Below are 21,867 nucleotides of genomic sequence, written 5' to 3' on the forward strand. Positions count from 1 at the left end.
AATCTAGTAAATGTCTGGTCAGGCTGCATGACTGTGGGGAGAGTACTTCTAATATAATGCAAACCGAGCAAAAATCGATGGTTTGAGTTTCCAGATCCAACCCTTCGAGTCCAGAACACACCACGCTCGTGCTGCATGGCACGAGGCAGCGGTGGGTTTACCGCACAGGCAGCCCTTAGAGCAGCAGTGGGGTTCAATTTGCTTTGCCTCGTGAGCAAGCTGTGGCAACAACCCTTCTTCTCTTTCAGGGTTTTCTTCTGATCATGAAGAATGAACATTCCTTCTGCCCTCGGGGACAGTCCTGATAAAGTCTCCAGAAGACATCTCTGGTCCTTTCCCAGGATGGCCATATTGTCCCCAGTCTGACAGGAGACTTTCCAGTGCCCATCTCTGACAAGCTCTGTGGTCATCCCGGCAGTGGACAGCCTGGCAGAGTATGAACCACGCTGGTCTTGCACAGTTGCCTTCTCTGGACTTTGACACGCGCAGAAGTGATATATCTGCCATAATCACCACTGCCTGTAACAAGTTCAGCAACATTAACTGCACTGTCCCTACGCTCGAACCCGGAATAATCAATGCTGTCCTCCCCCCTCCCTGATTGTGGCTTCGTGTTTTTAACAGCATCACCTGCACAGATAGCATCTTCATGATACTCATAAGTCACGGAGCTGCACAACAGTTTGGAAACACGCTGCCCTAAATGAGCCTGGCTCTGAACAAGTCTGCATACTTTTAGCAAGACCTCCGTCCAAAAATATTTCAAGATCAAGATTTCTCTTTTCCACTGAGATCGCAAGTCTAACAGCATCTCTGTTAAGCTTCAGCTTACAGTAGTAGAAGGAACAGACAAACAAAGGAAAAACATTTTCCAGGCTCCACCAAGCACTTGAGAAAGGTATTTAAAAGAACTGCGATGGGGATACCTATGTACACACACACAAACGCAGAGCCCTTTTATTTCTGTAGGAGCAGTCAGCACTCCCCACTCCAAATATGATTCAAAGGTTCTGGTAAGATTACTCTTGCTAACAATAAATGTGTTTGCTATTTATTTCTATTGAAAGTGTTTGCTCCATGAAGTACGATTTATAGTCATAATGAAACCCACAGCCCAAATCAGCATCCTCTCCACCAAATTTATGACAGACATTTATAAATTATTTAAAATTCATATTCAAGCCAAGTTTAACTACAGAAAAGCAACATCCAGCAATACTAAGGCACACCATTAAAGCGAACTGTTAACACTCCCTCAACTGTACTGTGGTGATTACACTGGGGTCAAGCTATTCAAAATCACCAGTCCTTCTAATTTCCTCTGGTAGATGTTTCCTATTCTGATTCATGAATATTAAGTAAAACAGAACACTTAGAAATAAAAATTAGAGATTGAGACCACTGAATTTCCAGAAGTCTATGCAATTTCAAAACACCGAATGTACACCCCTCAGCCGCCCTGCACTGTCCTCACAGCCAGTGGTAAAGCCCTTCCCTGCTGCTCTCCAGTGGCCCTTGTGTAGTTGTGTGAGTCAAAGGAAGCAAAGCGTGGGTCAGGTCCCCAGAATTACTCCCAGTATTTAATACACCCCAAATTGAATGCGTCGGCTTAGTGAAAAGATCTGGCTTAGCTTTGTAGAAGTTCCACCTTCTTAAACGTGCAAGTGGTATAGTCCCTGACTTGCTCCGCGAACATTCATGTGTGTGACACCTTCCCCGCAACCCGCCAGCATTTGCATCATTCTGAAGCTTACTTCTTTACTGCTCAGGTACTCAAAAGGAAGGGAAGGTGGAATTCAGGTGTATGTCCCATACATGACCCATGGCAACTTTGGAACCTTACCGCTTCCAATACTGTTTCTTCCATATATTGAATATCCTGGCACACCTACGTAATAACTTCCCCCACGGAAGTGACTGCTCACTTAATGATAACAACCTAAGGCTGGAAACTCCCAAAGTGCAATTGTTAACGATATCTCTCGTGTAAAATAGCAATCACCATCCATTTGTCCTGTGTCAGAGAGACTCTAGACTTCTGCAAGGACACGGCCTTGAGGATACTGCCAAGTGATTTGATCCCAGCCCTCGCTGCTCGCTTCACAGATGCAGGAACTGTTCTCCGCTGCACGCAGCTGGTTAGCGAGTGCCTGAAGCACCTGGAGATTTTCAGGCTCTTGTCTGAACCTGTGATGGTCTCATTCTCACTGCTGTGAGGCTGGCTGCTGGCATACTTGTTGCAGTTCTTACAAATGCAAATGAAATTACAACTTGCCTTCTGAAGCAGACATGAGAACTCCACCTCTCAGGATCTGTGCACCATCAATGCTCCTTGCGTTAGTGAAAAGGAGGACAGCATTTAAAAACAAAGGTGAGAACTACCGTTGGAATTAAAAAACAAAACAGTACAGAAAAGGAGCATCTGTGACACTGATGTTCAGACAATCCTGGGAATCTAATTTCAAGCTCCTGTCATTTGCTAAGTTCAGTGCCAACAATTTGACTGTGAGCTATAAAAGCCCTACCTAAATCAGCGCACGAGATACCAAAGCACAGACACAGGCTACCTCATGATGTGCAGCAAAATGGCATACACTACTGCCTCACAAAGTTAACACATTCATGACATAAAAAGTTCTAATGCTAAAGCTTGAGCTACACCAGATACTGTGGACCACCTGCAGCCATAGCAGCACCACACTGACCTGTGGCCACCACTTCCCCCGGTCTAAATTCTTAGAAGCAGAGCACAAAATATTATTACTCATGGTGAAAAATAAAGAGCAAAAGGAAAGTGCACATTTTCCTCCAAACCCCAAATAATAATAAAAAAAAATACCTTTCTGTTCATAAACATATTCTTTCATAGACATAGCTTAATACTTCTTTGAGGACACATACTGTATGGTTATAGAATAATCTCTTTGTAATAGTAACAACGTTTATAAATACAGGAACACCACCTCACGTAACAGCTAGTTTATTCAGTAGCTTTCTCATCTAAACCCTGTTATAAAAAGTATAGCTAAAAAGCAGTTTAATTTTATTCAGTAACTGCATAAGCAAAAGCTTCAAGAAAAAACTTCTATGACTAATTGAAATACAGGTTGTAAATTAAAAATACCCTGTCTATCCAAGAGTGTGAGAAATTGATGAAAGACAGCAGCTGAAATCTTGTTCACTCTAATTGCCAAGATACTCCAGGGTTCTACTTAATTTATAGCTTCTTAATTCTCCTTTTACATTAAGGGTTAGAGAAAGTTTCAAGATAAGAGTAAATGCTCAAAGTCATATTCACAGGTCCAGACTTAATCCTCAAATTCAGCCAACAATAGCAATCACATTAAGAAGAAATGAAAAAATTTAAGAGGACCATTTTTTAAAAGTGTGATCTCTAGAATATAACGGCCAAGTCACATCGAGGAAAGGACCATCCTCAGACCCTGTGATACCAGTTTGTCACATTATTATTAATAAAAAGACGAGAACACAGACCTATACGCCAAAGCTTGACTCTCAAATAGGAAATCCCATGAACTCTGGATAATCTAATCAAATAAAATGCATACCCAAACCTCTCTGTCAGTCCCTAGCTGGCTTACTTTCAAGCTGACTTGCCTGAATGACTGTCACCAAGTAGGAGGTGGCCTAAGCCAAAGCCTATCGTGTTCGACAGAGAGGCGCTGACTAGCAAGTGCCTTCAGTGGTTTTGGGCCAATGCATCAGAGCAACTAAACAGTGCGAGACTCAACAGAGAAGAGAATGTAACAGAACATTTAAAGAACAAGCTCAAGCTACAGCATGATGCCATATGTATAAAATATGTGAAATGTATATAAAATACACATGTAGACATAAAGAACATGTAAATGATTTTGCATAAATAAATACATAGACAGAACAAATGAAGGAAGGAGGATGCATGAGTGGTAGGAATAGAAATTTCACGTTTACAACTTATCTCAAAAATAGCTTCAGTTTAAAAGAATATATATAAGCAACCTTGATATAAAAAAAATTATACATATAATCTGCTAAATGGATTTTACTCTGATGCGTTACTGATGAGATCATTGTCGTCTGCCAAATCATCCACATATTTCATTAGAATAAAGAGCTATAGAAGAAACATGCATTAGTTGATTAATGAAAAAACACAAAAATTGATTGAGACAGAAGTTCAGTAGCATTATGTTCCTTAATAGAAAAAAGACCATCATTAAAAATTAACAAATGGTAAGTGTCTTGAGCTATTCTATCAGTGCTTTCTGTCTTCAAGGCATGTTCTTTTCCCCATAGCAGCAAACAGTATTCACACACACACACAACCTAACACTACTTACTCAAAGGATTTTGCAATGATTTCTGTGATGTTTTTCACCCTGCTGTATCAGCAAAATCATAAGATTTATTTTGCAAAAGATTATTGTGACACACAAAAACATTCTGTTCCTAAAATAAAATTTAATAAGCATAAACAAGGATTCAACATAGTGCACAAACAAAAATTACCCTGGCTAGTGATGACTTGAGAGTTTACAAGCCTTCCTTTCAAAGCAAAATTGTGCAAGTGCTATCTTTAAAAATATGCTTGTAAGTGCAAACATTTACATATTTGCAATGTATTTCTAGAAATAGCCAGTTATCACATCTAATCAAATTAGTAGATCAAATTCTGCTTGTTAGGAGGGAGTGCAATGACTGCTGGAGTCACTCAGCAGCAGCACTGAGACGATACAGAAATACTGATGTACGGCAGCAGAGGCAAGGCACCTTGATGTAGGAGCTTGTGGGCATAATTAAAATGAACATTTATAACTTTTCATTTTCCACGGGCTTCCTTGCCTATGTTAAAACTGATAAAGCAGCAATCCTTCTGGTGCAACATTCAGCAGAAGACCCCTGCCAGGAGGGTTCCCGGAGAACTCTGCTGTCCCAAACCAAGAAAGGTTTCTTCTCCTGAAAATGGAGAACACCTCTGGAGAGGTACACTTGTACCTCTTCAGAGCAATGCACTTTGCCTTCAAGCAATAGAGAAACTCACGTGCTCAGTCATGAACAGAGAAATTTAAACCAGTAGAACCAAAGTGGTTATCACTCCAAATTATCAGCCCTCTCTGAAGTTGCCGCCCATAAGTACTGTAAAGCACGTGAAGGTCTTCTGTGCTGTATTCACACATTTTCTCCCACGACCCTCTGCCTCACTTTCCAAACATTAAAAACCATTTTTCAGCACTGTTCAGGTGAGGATTCTAGTACATCTCACCAAACTAAGGTTACTCAAAAACAACAGCGAGGATGGTACATAAATCCCAACACTTCATGTGCAACATCACCAGTGATCCCCACAACAATTTCCTGGAAAGAAGTGGAAACAACATATGGGATCGGTAACTGTTTCCAGCCACTGAAGCTTAATCTGCCTGTCTTTGTGAGTCAGTATCCCAACTTCATAGAAAATGGGTATGATGCCAAACCAAGAGACATGTCATGAGGTTTCATTCAATTATTTTCATAAACAGTTTCGATAACATTTCCTGAAAGGCATGACACAACAAGCAGAATATTATTCACACCAAGTAGCTCTCTTTTCACAACTTAAGCATTTGTAATATTTACTTCCAGCATAAAATGGTGGAACTTTTAAAAACAGATTTCTTTTATGGTGAGACCATCTGTTTGCAAATTTCTAAACACAAGATAATCTTCTTGCATTGCCTTTCATGATTGCCTAAAGCTAGCTGAGGCCATTGACAGTTCTAATAAATAAATAAATAAATAAATAAATAAATCACAAGAAATAAGGAAAAAACCTAACAACTAATCCAAACTACTGCAGTTTAAAAACAGGCTGAGAAGGTCAAAGGAAGTGAGGATAATTTTACAATGATAATATTTGAAAGACAGCAGCAAGTCAGCAAACAGACAAGAGATTCTTCTGTTGTATGGCCGAATCAACTCAGTAAGCAATACCACAACGTACTAAAAGTCACCATAAATAACTCATTTTCATGGTGGTCAGCCAAAACCTGTTAAACTGTGGATTGCGGCATCCCTGAAGGAATCGGGAATAAAAAAGAAAGCTTCTGCTTAGATACAACTATGTTAACAATCATCAATGATGGGAGCAACCACAGAAGCAGTACATGACATTTTAATGGAAGTTTCATAACAGTCTAAGCATTTTAAAGTTTGCTTGTGTGGCAAAAACTCTTTAAAGTTGTGCATGTATTCAAAAAAGAGAGCGGTTATTGACCACAAAGTTACTTGCCCCAGGATTAAATTTGATACACTAAGTGTGTGCTATTTGTCAATGAAGGAAGTAGCTCATACATGTGACACAGCCAAGCTAATTCAGTCTTCTAACAGATAATGTAATCTTAATGGGCAACATATCCTTTCATTACTGTCATTTAATGTACTTACAAATGCTCCTGTCCCCCCTCTCAGACAGAATTTGCAGTGCCCTGTTAGGTAATTCAGTACTGGGCAGTAAGATGCTAAACAGTAATTGAAAAACTGTAAATACAAATTGCAAAAAAATGAAGTCTCACTTACAAAGTAAAGAGCAAGCTCCTGAAAAAGTTTGAGTGAAGGCCTTCAGTATGTTGTCTTTCACAGACGACATCCATAAAAGCAGACATACAACCCTCTACTTTGCAATACTTAATACCATACATAGGGATAAAAAACCATTCCCGAATCTAAGCAGCAGCAGCAGCGTACTATTAATAGGTGCCTGTCTGTCTAAAGTACAATGTAGTTATTCTTCTATAACATAAGCAATTTTTCTGAGTCGGGGTAAAACGCTCCTTCCCCGTGCGCTGGGTGCCAAGCCCAGCCAACCGTCCCTTGCTCGCGCTGTACTGAGCAGGACACAAAACCTTACCCCAGCGCTCCCCGCCTGACAACTGCTGCCCTGCAACCATGCAGCGAGATGGGCACACTTCTGTTGTTGCATTTGTCACACTCCACAAATCCGTTTAAAAACTGTGGACCAATTTAGGTGCTAATAATACTACTTTGTATGCCTCTAATTACCAGTGTCCACTAAGAGCGCTTAGAGAGAGCGTTTAAACCATGGCTACTCTTCAATGCGTTCTCTCCATAACTATACTTCTAATTCCTGCTCTGTTCATTTTAATGCATTATTGTTTCAAAATACAATGCTTCAAAATTGCAAATTACGTCTGGCTCAAGGGCTGATTATGAGAAATACTAGCACTTCTGCCTCTGCGTGAATAACTCTGATAATAATGAGAGATTGATTGAGCTCCAAGAAGTCCAAATGATGAGAAGGGTCAATTTGAACATTTCTATTAGCTTCTTTTGTTAAATCTAACACTTTGCCAGGCCAGAGACAAATACTGCATCTGGTTACCATGATTTTTCCAACCCTACAGAAGTACAATTTAGAAAATGGGTACTGGTCTAAAGGCAGACCTTATAAGAAATGCTAATTAAACATAAAAACTCACCCATTTCCCATTTTGCTGGCACTCAAGAGAAGGTAAAAAAAAAAAAAAGAAAAAAGAAAAGTTGCAAGGAAAATTTGCTTCAACACTTTTGTGGCAGAAAAGTCAAAAAAACCCCTCAGTAATATGAAGAGTCTTCATAACTCCATTTTACAACTGAAACGCTTGCTTGCATATATATATAAGCATGGCATGCCTTACATGAGCATGGCGTGACCTACAACAAGAACAATCACTAAAGATGCTCGCCAAGCACATGCAACAGGCAGAGAAACGAGGACTGAAATGTAATACACCAGCTAGTTAGACCAGGAAAGTGCAGTAACGTTATTTCAACAACTTAGTCTTGCAGCCTTGCAATTACGCTGTATAAAGTCAGCAAAGGCTAACATAGACACACAAAAAACTACTGGCAGTTCATCCTGAACCTTCCAAAGATTAAAACTTCCCTACAGATCTCATTACCTGGAAATGTTAATAAGTCAGTCAGCACTTTTTCTGTCAATTACTGAAAATCTTTGTTGATACACATCTCCTAGAAAATAGCCTCTGTAGGGTAAATTAAGGAATAGGTGATGTCTCTATATCTTTAGCGTCATTCACATATTTACAGGTATACGAGGAAGGGAAGGCACAGATGTTTTCCAGCAGAGGACAACAGATGACACTGTAGGGTCTGTGGGACAATTCTAACCAAAATATCCTTAAAGCCCAGATGAACGTGCAGCTGCCATTCTCTTCTCGGAGGACCTACAACACCGAACAGCAATTCGCCCCACTGAGCTGCAGTACCCTGTCCCATTCTGGGTTCCACAGTGCCACCTAGGACTCTTTGGGGACAAAAAATTAATTAAAAGAAAAAAAAATAGTACCAATAGGATACTTATACAAGGTGCTCTAGAGCACAACTAAATCAAGCTACATTGAATAACCTTGAATCTACATTGTCATAAAAACAGAGGGCAAAAAATAACAGCTACACCATTTTGAAAGTTTTCTACAACGACAGGGCTAAGGCACGGGACCTAGCCTGAGCCAAGGACCTGGTTACTATACATTAGCATGCCACTGCTGGCTTAACACACCTCTGTCTATTCTATCAGCTGATATTCTGCCCTACGGCACGAAAATTTAGTGTACATACGCAGTATCTTCTGGGTGGAAAATGAAGAACAAGACTTTGCACTGCAGCAGCACCACCGGAACAAACCATCTCTGGAGCGGATGCAACAGGACTCAGGTGGATCGCTGCTGGGAAGTCAGTCTGGCGGCGAGCCCCCGCAGCAGCTGGTGCAGGGGCTTGCCCAGAGCTACCTGGAGCCCTGGAGATGCCCGGCATCCTGTAGCTGCCAGTTGCTCAGAGCTTGAGCTGTCTTCATGGTAACTGCAGCTGAAATAACTATATCAATGGTGATTTACACTGCGGATTTTTTCAGGGCCAAGCTGGGAGCAGAGATTTATTTCAGATTGAAAAGGTGTACAAAACGGGACTTGCACTGGACTAATTAAAGGAGAGAGATGTGGGGTGGCAAGCCTTTTTTTGTTCCAGCCACCATGTAAGTAAGTTCCTACCACAGAAGATCTCAGACTAGGACCAGCCCCATACACCCTGGCATTTTTGTACTCATTCGTACGCACTCAGGTACTATAAGAAGTGAGTGACTGGGCCTATATTCATGTAGAAAACCAGAAGATGATGTTTAAAATAAACCCTATCTTGACATCAAAGATACCTGGTTCCTGAGATGTTCTTCTCCAAATGAGATCAGCTCTGCTCATGCTCAGTGCTGCACACAGAATACAGTAATTATCACTGCCATCTTAATATTTCTTCTGAATATATAGCCTAAAATAAATCTTAAAAAAAATACCGAGGAAAATGGCACTGGGTTTTCACACTTTATTTATCTTACACAAGCAGTTTTCTTCCTTTTGCAGTTATAAAAGGCAAACAGCATTAGCAAGGTATTTGGAGCTCCACAGACGTATCAGGACTCCTAACAGTTACAGATGATAACACTGTTGGTATCATTACCTGCTCAGCAACATCAGAGAAAGAAATACTTTTAACTGTAACACTACATGCAGCATGTTGTGCCCTGAATTTCAGGATTTTAGCACTACGGGTTAAAGACAAAGGTAGCATCTATAATAACATTGTGAAATATTTGAGATTTATTTGAGGTATGTTGCTGTTGAAAAGTGTAATAGCAATTCAGTTTGCATTCTAAATACTGCTGGCACACCTGGCGTTGAATATGCTAGAAGCACTTGCAATCGGTATAAAAATATACTACTTTCATTATTGTGGTACTCAAAAGTGCTGATACAGCTAAGATTCTAGATGCATTTTTGTTATTAAATCCTCTTTTTCAGAACTTTTAGAGCTAATCCATAAACTTTGTTTCTGATTAGACATTTTCTTACTAAGTACTACCTATAACAGCATAGCAGAAAAAAGGAATCTATAGACATTTTCAGTCATCCATCTACCATCCATCCACCTTCAAACTAAACTCAGCAGCAGCATCTGGAAGCCGTAGATAGCATATGTTTTTAGCATACAAATATTTTGTATTTCTACAACACAGGAAACACCACAGGACATCAAAGCCCTTGGAGACACTAGCATGGACAAGGTATTATCCCATTTTTAAAATGAGAAAACAGTTCCTGTTCAAAGCTTAAGCAACTTGCCAAACTCCCTGAGCTTTCTGTATTGCAAGCACAAACATACTTTCTGCAGATTCCATTGACAAAGCCAGGTCTATGAAGTTAATATATCTACTGAACTAGCTATTTCTAACGGAGAATTTCTCTAACAATACAGCATTACCAACACATTTTCAAACCCTTTAAAACAGCCATATCAGTAGCATGCTATTATATTTGTTGAAAACAGTTAAGACCACCAAGTAGAGTTCCATGAAACCATACCATGTTCTTTTTCCTTTTAGGACTAGGAGCTACAAGACTGATACCAAAATAGTCCTGAAAAAAAGTGTTAACATTTGTAGAAACTATGAATTTATCTTCTGCAGAAGCAAACATTTTAAAATTTACTGTTAATCACATCATCAGCTAGCCCCAACATACACTGTAAAACTAGTTCACGAAGTGAATGCATTCCAGCAGGGTCTACTTTACAAACATCTACTGCCTTTGCTTGCACTCCTGTTTATTTTAAGTTTGCACCGAAGCAGTAAAAGTTAATATGCAGTGGAACACTATGTTAACTACTGAAATGTTATTGCACATCAAAAAGGTTTACTGCTACTTTGCAAACATGCTTACCTGAGTGCCATAAAATACTGACATAATGAGTCAGATCTACTGCAGTACATTGCACTCAGGTCTTCGTGCTTGTAATGTAAAAGCAGCTCCTTGATACAAAAGTCATTCTACGCAATCTCTAAAAGACATTTTTTGTATATGATATGCTACAAATTTTGTTGGTATTTTGCAATTAGGTAAATATACCCCAAATTGTCAACAGGACAAAATGCCGAGAACAGAATATACACACACTTGTATTTTCTACCTGAGCCCAAAGGCACCATCTGCAGTGAGCTGCAGATCACTGAAAGCCTGGAAGATAGACCTGGGAAGAACTGCTATACGGTTACCCTGTTCTGGTACCCCAGCCCTGGGAGCTACTACTGACCACTGTCAGAGCCAAAGTATTGGGGTACAGGGACTTACCAGGTATCATTCAACTCTGTGTGACTGTATTCCTATGTTCTTACATTAAAATCTAGAGAATCTACCGAACATGGAAGGAATTAAAAATAATACTTTCTCCACCTCCAAAAGTAATATAAACTTCCTTCTTTTGTGATGGGCTGAACTACAAATGCCTGAGGTTTTACTTGATATCTGTACTTTGAGATGAAAATGAAAAGTATCAGCATTAATACAACACAAATTTTATGTTTTAAATTAAAAACCAGGTGACATTTTCTGGTGTAGCATGAAATAGTAGAAAGGAAGATTTCTGTAGACTATTTCTTCCTCAGTTCCAAAGAAAATAATCACCTTTTCTAGCTCAGTGGTTCATATCAAATACTATTAGGTATCATATCAGCCAATCAAGCTTGGTATCCTAATAGTTGCCAAGACAATTCAGAGTAAGATGCTTGGAAGCATAGTAAAAATAACCTGTTTACAGGTTCTTCCTTAACATTAGCATGCAATGGGTGGCTCACAGTCACAAATGCACGCTTAGCTGCGTCATTTCCTATATTCTTGGTGTTCAAGGAACTGCAGGGCAGTAAGTCCCTGAGGGTAATCACATATCACAAAAATCGTTTAAAACTTAAACTTTCTGGATGACAATCTTATTGTATAACCACATATTTTTGCTTCATGAGGAGGATAAGTACATGTTGATTGATTCAGATTTTTTGTACCAGTGATTATTCAGTGTACCTTGTTCCTATCTCCTCTTACCGAGGACAAATACTTTTCACCCGGAGAGTGGTTAAGCACTGGAACGGGCTGCTGAGAGGGGCTGCCGAGTCTCCATCCTTGGAGATATCTGAAACTCAACCAGGCATGACATTCAGCAAGCTGATGAAAGGTTGAAGCTGGACTGCTGTGAGCAGGAGTCGAACCAAGCAGAGATCCCTTCCTGCCTGAATCACTCCAGGAGTGTGGTCTTTTCACTGCCTCTTCAGTTCCTCCTAATTCTATCTTTTTTCCCACCCAGAAAAAGCAAGAAGTCATCAATGGATTCAAAGCAGGGGAAATACTACTTGCATGCCCTGTTGGCATTGTGTTTCTAATATTTCGTTCTCTCTTACTCTTTCTACAAAACTTTTGCTCCTCTTATTTTTCCCTGAAAGAACAACTTAAAGGCCTAAATAAGCCCTCTGAATGCCTTATACCTGCTATTTTCTTCCTACATTCAGGGAAATGCAGAGGCTTACAGACTATTTCTACTTCTATTCCAGTATATTCTATTCCAGAAATCATACTGGCTTATACCCATTTTGCCATTTTCACTGAAGTGTTTTATAACTCTGTCTTTAATGACTATTTCTCTGCACAACAGTAGGACACGTGGAAATCGTAACAGGAGGCATCAGCATGCCAACGCACTGCGAACACAGGGCGCTGCTCCCGAGAAGTGAAACGCAGGAGTGAGTTGGAGCTTTGCCTTTTAGAAAAGGATCAGCTGTCCTGCAGCTGCCAACTTAAGTACCTCAAGTAACTATGATTTAATAGCCTATGTCATCTTCATCTAAGTTGCATTAATTTTCATCTAAGACAACATTCCTATCCCTGTTTTTAAAAAGAATTTTCAAAGACCCTGCTTTAAAAACATAATCTACAGCATCCGTAATGTATACCAATGTATACCAATGTACAGGTGCTATAGTAGCAAATTAAATCTCCACAGCACATTTCCAACAGCTAATGAAACAAATGTCATTAATAGAGCTTTTCATCTAACAGATTCTTCACGTCTCGAGACAGTATTTATTTACCATACTTTGTTAGGGACTACCACACTGCCTAGTTAGTCTTCAATTATCACATCAGGTGGAGGAAAAAATCCTAGTTCTATCCGAGCTAAAACTGAAGTTGACTTTGAATCTCTGAACTGTCAACAAATTCTTCTCTGAAAAGGCTTGCTTTGCAGAGATTATAAAGTAGGTGTCATCCCTGACACTTGCGTTCTATATTCATCCAGCAGGTCTGGAAGAGAAGCACCGCAGAACGCCGGGCAGGATGGCGGAGGGCTCAGCTGTCACGCCGCCTGCCTCCCTCGCTTGCTTTGCAGGCAGAGAGGGTGCTGTAGGTGTCAAAGGTTCTCTATTTAAACCCGCTGACAAGCAAAGGAAGAATACTGGGAGAATACGTTAGCAGCCACTATGAACTCGTCTCTAGTAACAGGTCATCCTGACACTTATTTCTGGATGTTAGAAACAAAAGCCCTGATTCTATTCAAATTAAAAAAAAAACCACACATACGATATATCCCCATCAGATTTACAAGTTCAGGATTTACCCTGGGAAAATCCAGCGTTAGGAATACATAGAGCAAAGCCCTGCTTTCTGTCAGAATGACAAACTAGAAAGCCACATACGATTATGTTAATCTCTCACTTCAGATCTCCCTGGCAAATCGCATACCACCGCTTTCTGTGTTTCGTTTAAGAGTCACAGAGTTTACTAACCACTTAATGAAGCCTTATTCCTTAAATCCCTGACAGATTATGTGAAGTTGTTTGGTTTAGAAACACGAATTTGACATTCCACTGCCCGCCGCCCCAATGACATCTAGTCAAAAACTGGTGTGTTTGGGGCTGCAGGCAACAAAACACACATTTCTTCAAAACAACTGATTCCACCAAGCAGAAGAAAAAAGGAAGGCGAAAAACTGCAGAGAGGAAGGAAAGAGCATGGCTTGCCTTTCCAAAAAAGAAAAGCTATTTTTAATCGAGCTTATCTCTTTCAGTCCCTTACTTACTTTTAATTGGAAAGAAGGAAGTGAAGAATATGAAAATGCTTTGAAAGACATTTATAAGAGTCCTGGGTAATTGTCTGCATCAAAGATGATAATTTGCTGCATGGCTGATTTCATTTAAAAGGCTTTTCTGATTCTGTGCGTCCCAGTGGCCGGCTGAAACTTTGAAAACAGATCAGGACAAAGTAGCCCAGAGCGGCGCAGGGCAAGTAGGTGCCATTAACAGTATCCAACTTGCAGCCAGGTTGAGGACTATGCTCCTCCTCTGAAGCTTGAAAAGGTATCGCATGCAGACCCCGCATCTAGGATTATAGTGGGCTGCACATTTTCTAGCTGGTGGCAGAAGAGGGGAAGCAGATGAGGACTTAATGACAGTTGTGCCAGCTGGCTCATAGTAGCAGCAGGCAAAAACCAGAGCGCAAATGGCCCCAGATTCCATTTACCTGAGCAGCGACCCAGCTCAGCGTTTCTGATGAAAGTCTCAGCACAAGCACCGCAAGCTGTCGGCGACGTTCTCAGATGAGCATTAGCAAAGCCAGGCGCAATTCAGTGTGCGAGCAACGAGCTTCCAAGTTTGAAATGATACAGCCGACAGGTGTTTAAGGAGTAACCTCCTCCTCTATGTTCTAAGGCTGAAGATTTATGGTGTTTTGTGTCATGAGCAGAGCACTTAAGAAAAAAAAAAATTTCCAACTTTCGGAGCTCGTTCCCATGTTTTCTCTTAAGTCCATACATCAGTAAGTGTCATTCACCAATACGAAGTCCTGTTAGTCATGCTTCCAAGGAAAATGCCATTATTGCTGCTTCTTAAGCTAGTAAATGATGAAAATCAGACCACAGATTTTATTATATCGAGTTCAAGGTATTTGCCAGTCCTGCTGATTAGGGTATAATTCAACAGTATTTTACACAACTCAGATACCTTTTTGTCATGTGCCTGCTTAAAAGTCTGAAGGTTGTTATTAAATGAAAGAGAAAGAAGGTAATTACTAAATCAATGGTATAACCCTTGTGATTTGCTTTTCATCTCCTCACAGATATTACGATGAGAAAACTCATGAAAACCAGAGTAGGCAATACAAGGTAGTCACGTAACAAGCAACAGTAATCCATGTAGGTTATTCTCCCAAATGCCCAGTCAGAGGTCTCAGATGGCTAATGTGGTTGAAATGTGTAATTCAAGCTACAAATAATACGTTTATGAATCTGGACATGTCCAGTGCACCTTGGAAGCAGCTGTGTGGAGGAAAAAAAAGAAAAGACAACAGTATATCTGATTTCAGCTAAACAACGTTGCAAACTAAATTATCTATTTCCTCTCACAGAACTGGAAGATACAACACTGCAAAGCTCCCAGTAATCATTTTAAATGTAATTAAATCTAATTAGGATTAGATTTTAATGGTAATCTGGGAATATTACATTTGCATTGGCTATCCAGTGCATTGATTTATCCACCTGTATGCTACAATAGTTAAGAGAGGAATTAAAGATCAGTTACCATACGTTACGGCTTTACATTTCCATCCACGTTACAGGCCAGATCTTGAAATATACAGTCTCCAGTACTAGAAACACCTATGCACATGATTAATTTTAAGCATACTGTCTTGTTCCACGAACTTCAACACACAGTACTTATGCTCCCCATTAAAAAGTTATGTTTATGTGGGACTGAGGTATTAATTCCCACAGTAGAAAATTTACTTATTTCATATAACATACTTATCCACAGTTGCTTCAAATTACATTACAATCATTTCATAAGCAATCTCCAAATCTGCTTTAGCAGATATTTTCTTGCTTAAACTCAAGGTTATGACACAACGTGCATATCCCCCATCTTTTCTCCTGCTGTTCTCCTCAGCAGTTCCCCATGTAAATTCAAACATACCCTTTGTATTTGCAGATCCATTTTTATCCGATCATATCAATGATTACTTGTTTCAGCAGGTTTTTATTATCAGGCAGTGACTGTCCCTCCAATATTTCCAGCAAGACATGACTAGATAGCTTGGCCTCCTACTCCCTTCCTCCCTTTGGAAACCCAAAGCTGCTTTTTTTCCCTCCTTATGCTCCACATTTTGGTAGTTCAGTTTCTTCTAAAGATGTTATTCCTCAGATACATTCTTTCCTGAGACCGATCACTTGCTGGACATAATTTTTCTATCATGAAACTCTCCAATGAGATTTCTCCTATACAAACTCCTCAGTAAGTGCGTGGCTGTCTACTTCCTTGCAACCAAGATAAATTCCCCCAAAAAGTGGCATAATCACAGTGATGCCACTGTCTTACAGAACCATGGTTCAGGGACAACCATAGAGGAAAATTTTTATGGCTTGAGGAAGCTGAGGAAAGATGTGGAGCTACCACTTCATTTGCTTATCACCTATTAGTTGACCAGTCCAGTCGCCCATCTAGAAACTATATCCAAGCCTGTACACCAGGAATGAGCATGAATGAAGTACAGAGATCTTAAGTGATCAGCTGCACCACAGAAGACTGTCATTTCATCATCGGCCAAAACCTGCAAATAAGAACAATCTCAAATCTCCCTATCTTACATTCTGAGGGCACCCACTTCCATAAATGAAAATACCCTGTACATGACAGGGGCAAGAGGAGGGGAAAAGAAGGCAGCATATACAATTTTCCTCTCTCAGGAGAGGAATGTCAAGGAATTGCATGACATAGAAGCCCATCAAATTAATGTATCCCTACCAGCACTAATTACATTTTACTGTTTGAAACTGAAGCCTCTTTCTTAAGGCAGCACTACAATGACTTATTTATCAACTGATTGTTTTTGCCAGGTTGATTTTTACCAAAAAGCAATATCTCTACTTAAAAATAAACAAAATCATACTCAGAAATGAATAAACATATTTTAGATTGCACTTGAAGAAGCATACAGATTTTTACAAACTTCTGATGTCAAAACATATATCCACTCAAGCCTTCTTAGTAGTGAAACACAAAAACTAGCAGAACTTCATATCAGCTTCCCAAAAACTATTTGCTCAGCTGGCAGTGGGCATCCAGGCACCCCCTAAATGCCAGGAATGGAGAAGAAGGAACTGCACAGCCTCGCATTTGGTATGTGATTACAGCCACAGGACATGGCACACGATCCTATTGAAGGGGTAAGAAAGACAGGAATAATGCAACTATTCAGGTAAGACAAATATATTCAGGTGTAAGCAAAGCTCTGCAGCACATGCATCTCCTCCAACGGACCAATGTTTTGTTCAACACTTTTCTGGGTTAGCTTCTGCCCTATATTCATCTGTAAAGAGAAAGGGATTTCTCAGCTAAATGACAAATTTAAATAAATTATTCTGTTCTGCCCCGAAATGTCAATTTGAAAAAAGAAATACACACATGCTCAGACAGATTTATTTCACAGTGAGAAGGGTGAACTTTCAGACTGTCCACAGCCCAATGTCAGCAAAGGTCCTCTGGAAATAACGGGAGTTGTGCGTGTCAGAGCCACACAGGCTGCACCCTGCGTTTTACAGTTCTCCTTCATGGTTACATCAGTCCTCTTTACTATGTTTGATAAAAGCAGTAAAACAATGGAAGTGCTTAGAAGATTTACTTAAGATTTTAACCTGCTACCTGAATCATCCAGGGATTTCTTGGAAATGATGACTAGGTGCTGAAAGATAAATGTAACCTAGGGTTCTCTAGTGGGAGTTTCCATCTCACAGTACAGTTTAATCAAGATCCCAGTAGCAAATCCTAAGATTTTAATTGAAGGCAAGGAGACTTACTTTTATATATCACATAGACTCCACTTTATGAGCTGCCAGTTTGCATATAGGCAATAAAAATCCCCTTGGCTAAACACAGACATTGGAATAAAGTGTCAGTTAACAGTAACTTCATCCCACAAGTGTTCTTGCCCATGCAACCTAATGAAGAAAGATTGTTTTAAGATAGGAGCATTGAAAAGGAAGAAAAAAAGTGAAAAGGGAGAAAAGAGTAAGAACTACAAAGAAATCAGTGTTGCACAAACCAAAACATCCAATTATGCTTTGATCATGGCTTCAATTTTAAATGTTACTGTCATCATTGTCTTCTATCGCACAACTTCTTTCAGTGATTACTTGATATCTATGATATATGTCAGATGTACAGAAAAACAAAGCATGTTATAGGCAGAAGTAGTAGCTTATCTTGCAGACATAATAAAGCCCATCGCTCAAACATTGAGAAGCCTGTCAACAAAGCAAATCAAGCACTGAGTGGAAATGAGGCATAATGCTTAATTCCCACAATCAGCATTTTCCTGCTTGCCAGGAGCACCTCTCTTGGGTGGGCTGACAAGGTGCAAGCTAATTTACAGATCTAGGAGGAGTCAACTGCGTCCGGATAGCACTGCTCCCACGTTTATTAAGAGGAGACTGAAAAGTAAGGTTCACTCAGAAATGGTAGTGAGGGAAAAAATAACTCAAGGAAACGTTGACTGTTATGAAGAGCAAACAACAAAGCAATCATCAGATCTTCCTATCAGTCAAATTACTGTTGTTTCCAGATTAAAGATTTCAGAAGTGTTATATCGAGCATACAGACAAGGTTACGTCCTATTTACCTGGGAGCGCCTGATTAAAAATGGTATGAATTTCCACTTTCACACTTTCCATCTAAGAGCTTTCAAAGCTGCACAGGAACACCAGACATCAGACTCCAAGGCTAGAGGGCAGAGAAGGCTCCTCCTTTTGGATGGGACCCTCTGCGTACCACAGCTAGCAAGACGAAGCAGCTACCTCACAGGTCCTCTGGGTACCGGGAATGTTACACAAGAGGAAACTGAAGACCAAGGAGCTGCCCAAACTTTCTAGATGCTGTAAACACTTTCTGACTGAACTCAGAGATAGCACTCATGGTACCCAATTAGCTACTTACAGTCCACAGAATTTATCATGTATAATTTGCCTCAATTTTGCCTGGTGCAGAAAAACGGCAAAGATTGCAGAAGAAAACCAGTCAACATTTCTTATCTCTAACCTTCCACCTTCCCCCAGCGTGGGGTGCAACTCTCAGGTCCAGGCTTGAATTTAGGCAGGCCAACACCCAGAAGATGAGGGCTTCCCAGTGGGACTCGCAGGGGACCAGGCTGAAGCGCTCTCCTCCTGTCTGAAGTGTGGGACTATCTCCTATGACTCTTTTGGTATTCTGTGGCATATGCTAAGAATCTGATACTGTTTTGTGTTTTCTGAACACATTTTCTAACCTAGATTTTCTAATTAACTAGTTTTTCTATTAAGTAATTTTGTAATACGATTCACAGACACAGAACAACTCTCAAGAACCTACACAGTTACAATATAGGTTCAATTAATGTTTTGCAGGATAAAGAAGGTAACAGGATGAAGGTAACTGCAGCTCCACTTACATGTTTTCAGAGCAGAATAATTGTTAATAAATCTTTAAAATAATACCCGTATCTCCTTCAAAATTAAATTATGAATCACTGCATATACAAAAGAAAATAAACACTGCCTTAATATTGTTTTTTCTTGGAAATATATTTATTTGTTCTAGCTAGCTAAAAGAAAGACTGATTTTCTTGCTCTCTCACCCCCTCCCACAAGCGATCAAAGGTGTTTGTCATGTTTCACCATTTACTTAGAACAGCAGGGTGTCCCTCAGCAGTCTGCTCCTTTCAGATCACTTATGTCTGCTAGAGAGACGATTTCTTTCAAAAAAACCTCAGTGCTTGGTAAAAATCAGGTCTTTCATTGACCCCTTCTCCAGACCGTGGGTTCTCAGAGCACACAACCTTATTTAGATCCTGTTTTCCTTGAGAGGAGCATGCTGTTTTTCAATCTCAAACTGATTCATCTCTTTCGCATCATGCCTCCATGATACCAAACAGTCTTAATAGTAAAGCAAAGAAAAACATTCATTTAGTAACACATAAGCTTTGGGTACAGTATTAGGAACAGCACAGTTTAAGAAAAAAACAAAACCCCAAATTGTTTGACCTGCCAAAGGATATGTGCACTACTTCGACATCACCAAAGACTCTTTCCAAGACCAAGCAGTTTGTTGCTTAAAACCATTTTTCCCTTTGCAGCCCCTTTAGCCCGCCAGCCATCTCCTTCTCTTCCATTCTGAGCTGCTTCCCTTCCATGACAACACTCATAGGCTCAAAAATTGAGACATCAGCCTATATACATCATGTATATATTTGTATAGTAAAATACGGCCTCAGCAAACAGTTACAACATAAATGAATAACCAAAAGACGAAATTTCATTTTATAATTCATTCTTACATTTGATTGCAAAGCACCTACCTGAACATGTCTCCTAAGCCTTTCAGCATTCCTTTCTTTGCCTTAATTTTATCCTTCTCTTTATCTCGATCTTTCTTCTTTTCCTTCCCAGCCTTTTTTCTGTCGCCTTTATCTTGGCTTCCATTCATCTGTCTTTCCAGTGAGTGGGATGGCTGGTCACTTGCTGTGGACACAGATTCTCTACCAGATCTTGAGCTCTCCTCTGTGTCTTCCTCCACTGAAAGCACATATTAAGAAACGTCAGTGGGATAAGAACAAACAACAAGGGCAAGCTTTTTGGTATATTGCATAATGTATTTTGAAGCAGGATATATGCACAACCACAAAATACTCCTTTTTTTTTTCAAAATCAGTATCTGCTCATGTGTGGGTTTCCTGGAATGTTCATTTGTATTATTAAACTCCTAAAAGCAAGGAGTTCACCTTTGCAGAACATTCTGCAAAACACGATTCGTACTTTGTGGGTACTCTGAATAATGTATGGATTAATAAAGAGGATTAGCAAAGTGATGTTAATTGGCCTATTTTGTTTCAGCATCTACATCAGTTGAGAAGAGCTTTAGAAATATCTGCAAGAAGAAACAACAGTGGTGCAGCATGCCCTGTCAGTAAATTCTTAGTAATGCTCTCATAAAAATATGAAAGTCATTAAGGACCGTTAACCCTCAATACAAGCCTTAATAGACTTTTTCTTCTGCTGCAAGTAACGTAATGGTTTTGTCACACTACTTCATTTCCTGGAGCAATTTAAAACACATCATGCACCATGATTTTTATTCTTGGTTTTATTCTTGGTTGAGCTGGGGCAGCCTGGGCGGTTCGGGTGGGGAGACTCCATCCAACAGAACAAGTAAAATCCTCTAACATGTTCCTTCTCTGTTTCTAATCCAAGATCAAGACTCCGAGAATCCAAGGTTAGATTTAAGAGCACATGTATTTTAGAAAGTTTGAAAGAAAAATGACCAAAAGAAACAATCCATTCAAAACCTGAAAATTCCCCCAGTAGCTTAGTGAGAAAGAAATAAATACTTCAAGCTTGTGGGTTAGAATCCTGCAACCATTTTGACTTAACTTAAAGCCAAGTGCAAAAATTACAGTGCATGGCTGGTGAAGCTGTGACCTTCCGGGAGCTCTAACGTTTTATATCATCACATTATAAGTAGGGCTACACTATCTCCCAATTTTCCAAGAGACAGCACGAAGCGGCAGTTAGGATCACAGATGCATACTTTGAGCTGTCTCTTGTAGCTCTAATGAATACAAAGGCTCCAAACAACTTTTGGCAGTAGAAGTTGAAAAATACAATTTTGCTTTATATATACACAGTCTACAGAAGAGAAATTTTTTTTTGTACTCAATAAAATTTGGAAATGGCCATGCCTTATAGAAGGAAAAAAGAATAATTTCTTTAGTTTAGCATCTGTTTACTACTTCTTATTATTGCTACTAATATTATTGTTTCTAGACCTCCATGACTCTTCTACAGCCAATAGAAATGTGTAATTCTTTAGAAATTTCTCACACAGAGATTATTGTAGAATATAAACTTGCTTTTCTTAGTCATCATTCATATTCACCTTACAAGTAATTAATTGAACCTGAAAAGTCTACAAAA

At 39.7% G+C, this 21,867-nt stretch overlaps 1 protein-coding gene across 8 annotated transcripts in view; it reads right to left on the reverse strand.

Annotated features, from left to right (window-relative positions):
- Positions 1-21,867, reverse strand: part of PARD3 (par-3 family cell polarity regulator) — a 470,848-nt gene that overhangs the window by 121,514 nt on the left and 327,467 nt on the right. For all 8 annotated transcript variants that reach the window (XM_075144058.1, XM_075144059.1, XM_075144057.1 and 5 more), the window contains one exon: positions 20,253-20,469. In XM_075144058.1, the coding sequence (XP_075000159.1) occupies positions 20,253-20,469 (217 nt within the window). The remainder of the gene's footprint in view (positions 1-20,252; positions 20,470-21,867) is intronic.

Source organism: Calonectris borealis, chromosome 2 (genome assembly GCF_964195595.1).
Source record: "Calonectris borealis chromosome 2, bCalBor7.hap1.2, whole genome shotgun sequence".
In the NCBI taxonomy this organism is placed as follows: domain Eukaryota; kingdom Metazoa; phylum Chordata; class Aves; order Procellariiformes; family Procellariidae; genus Calonectris; species Calonectris borealis.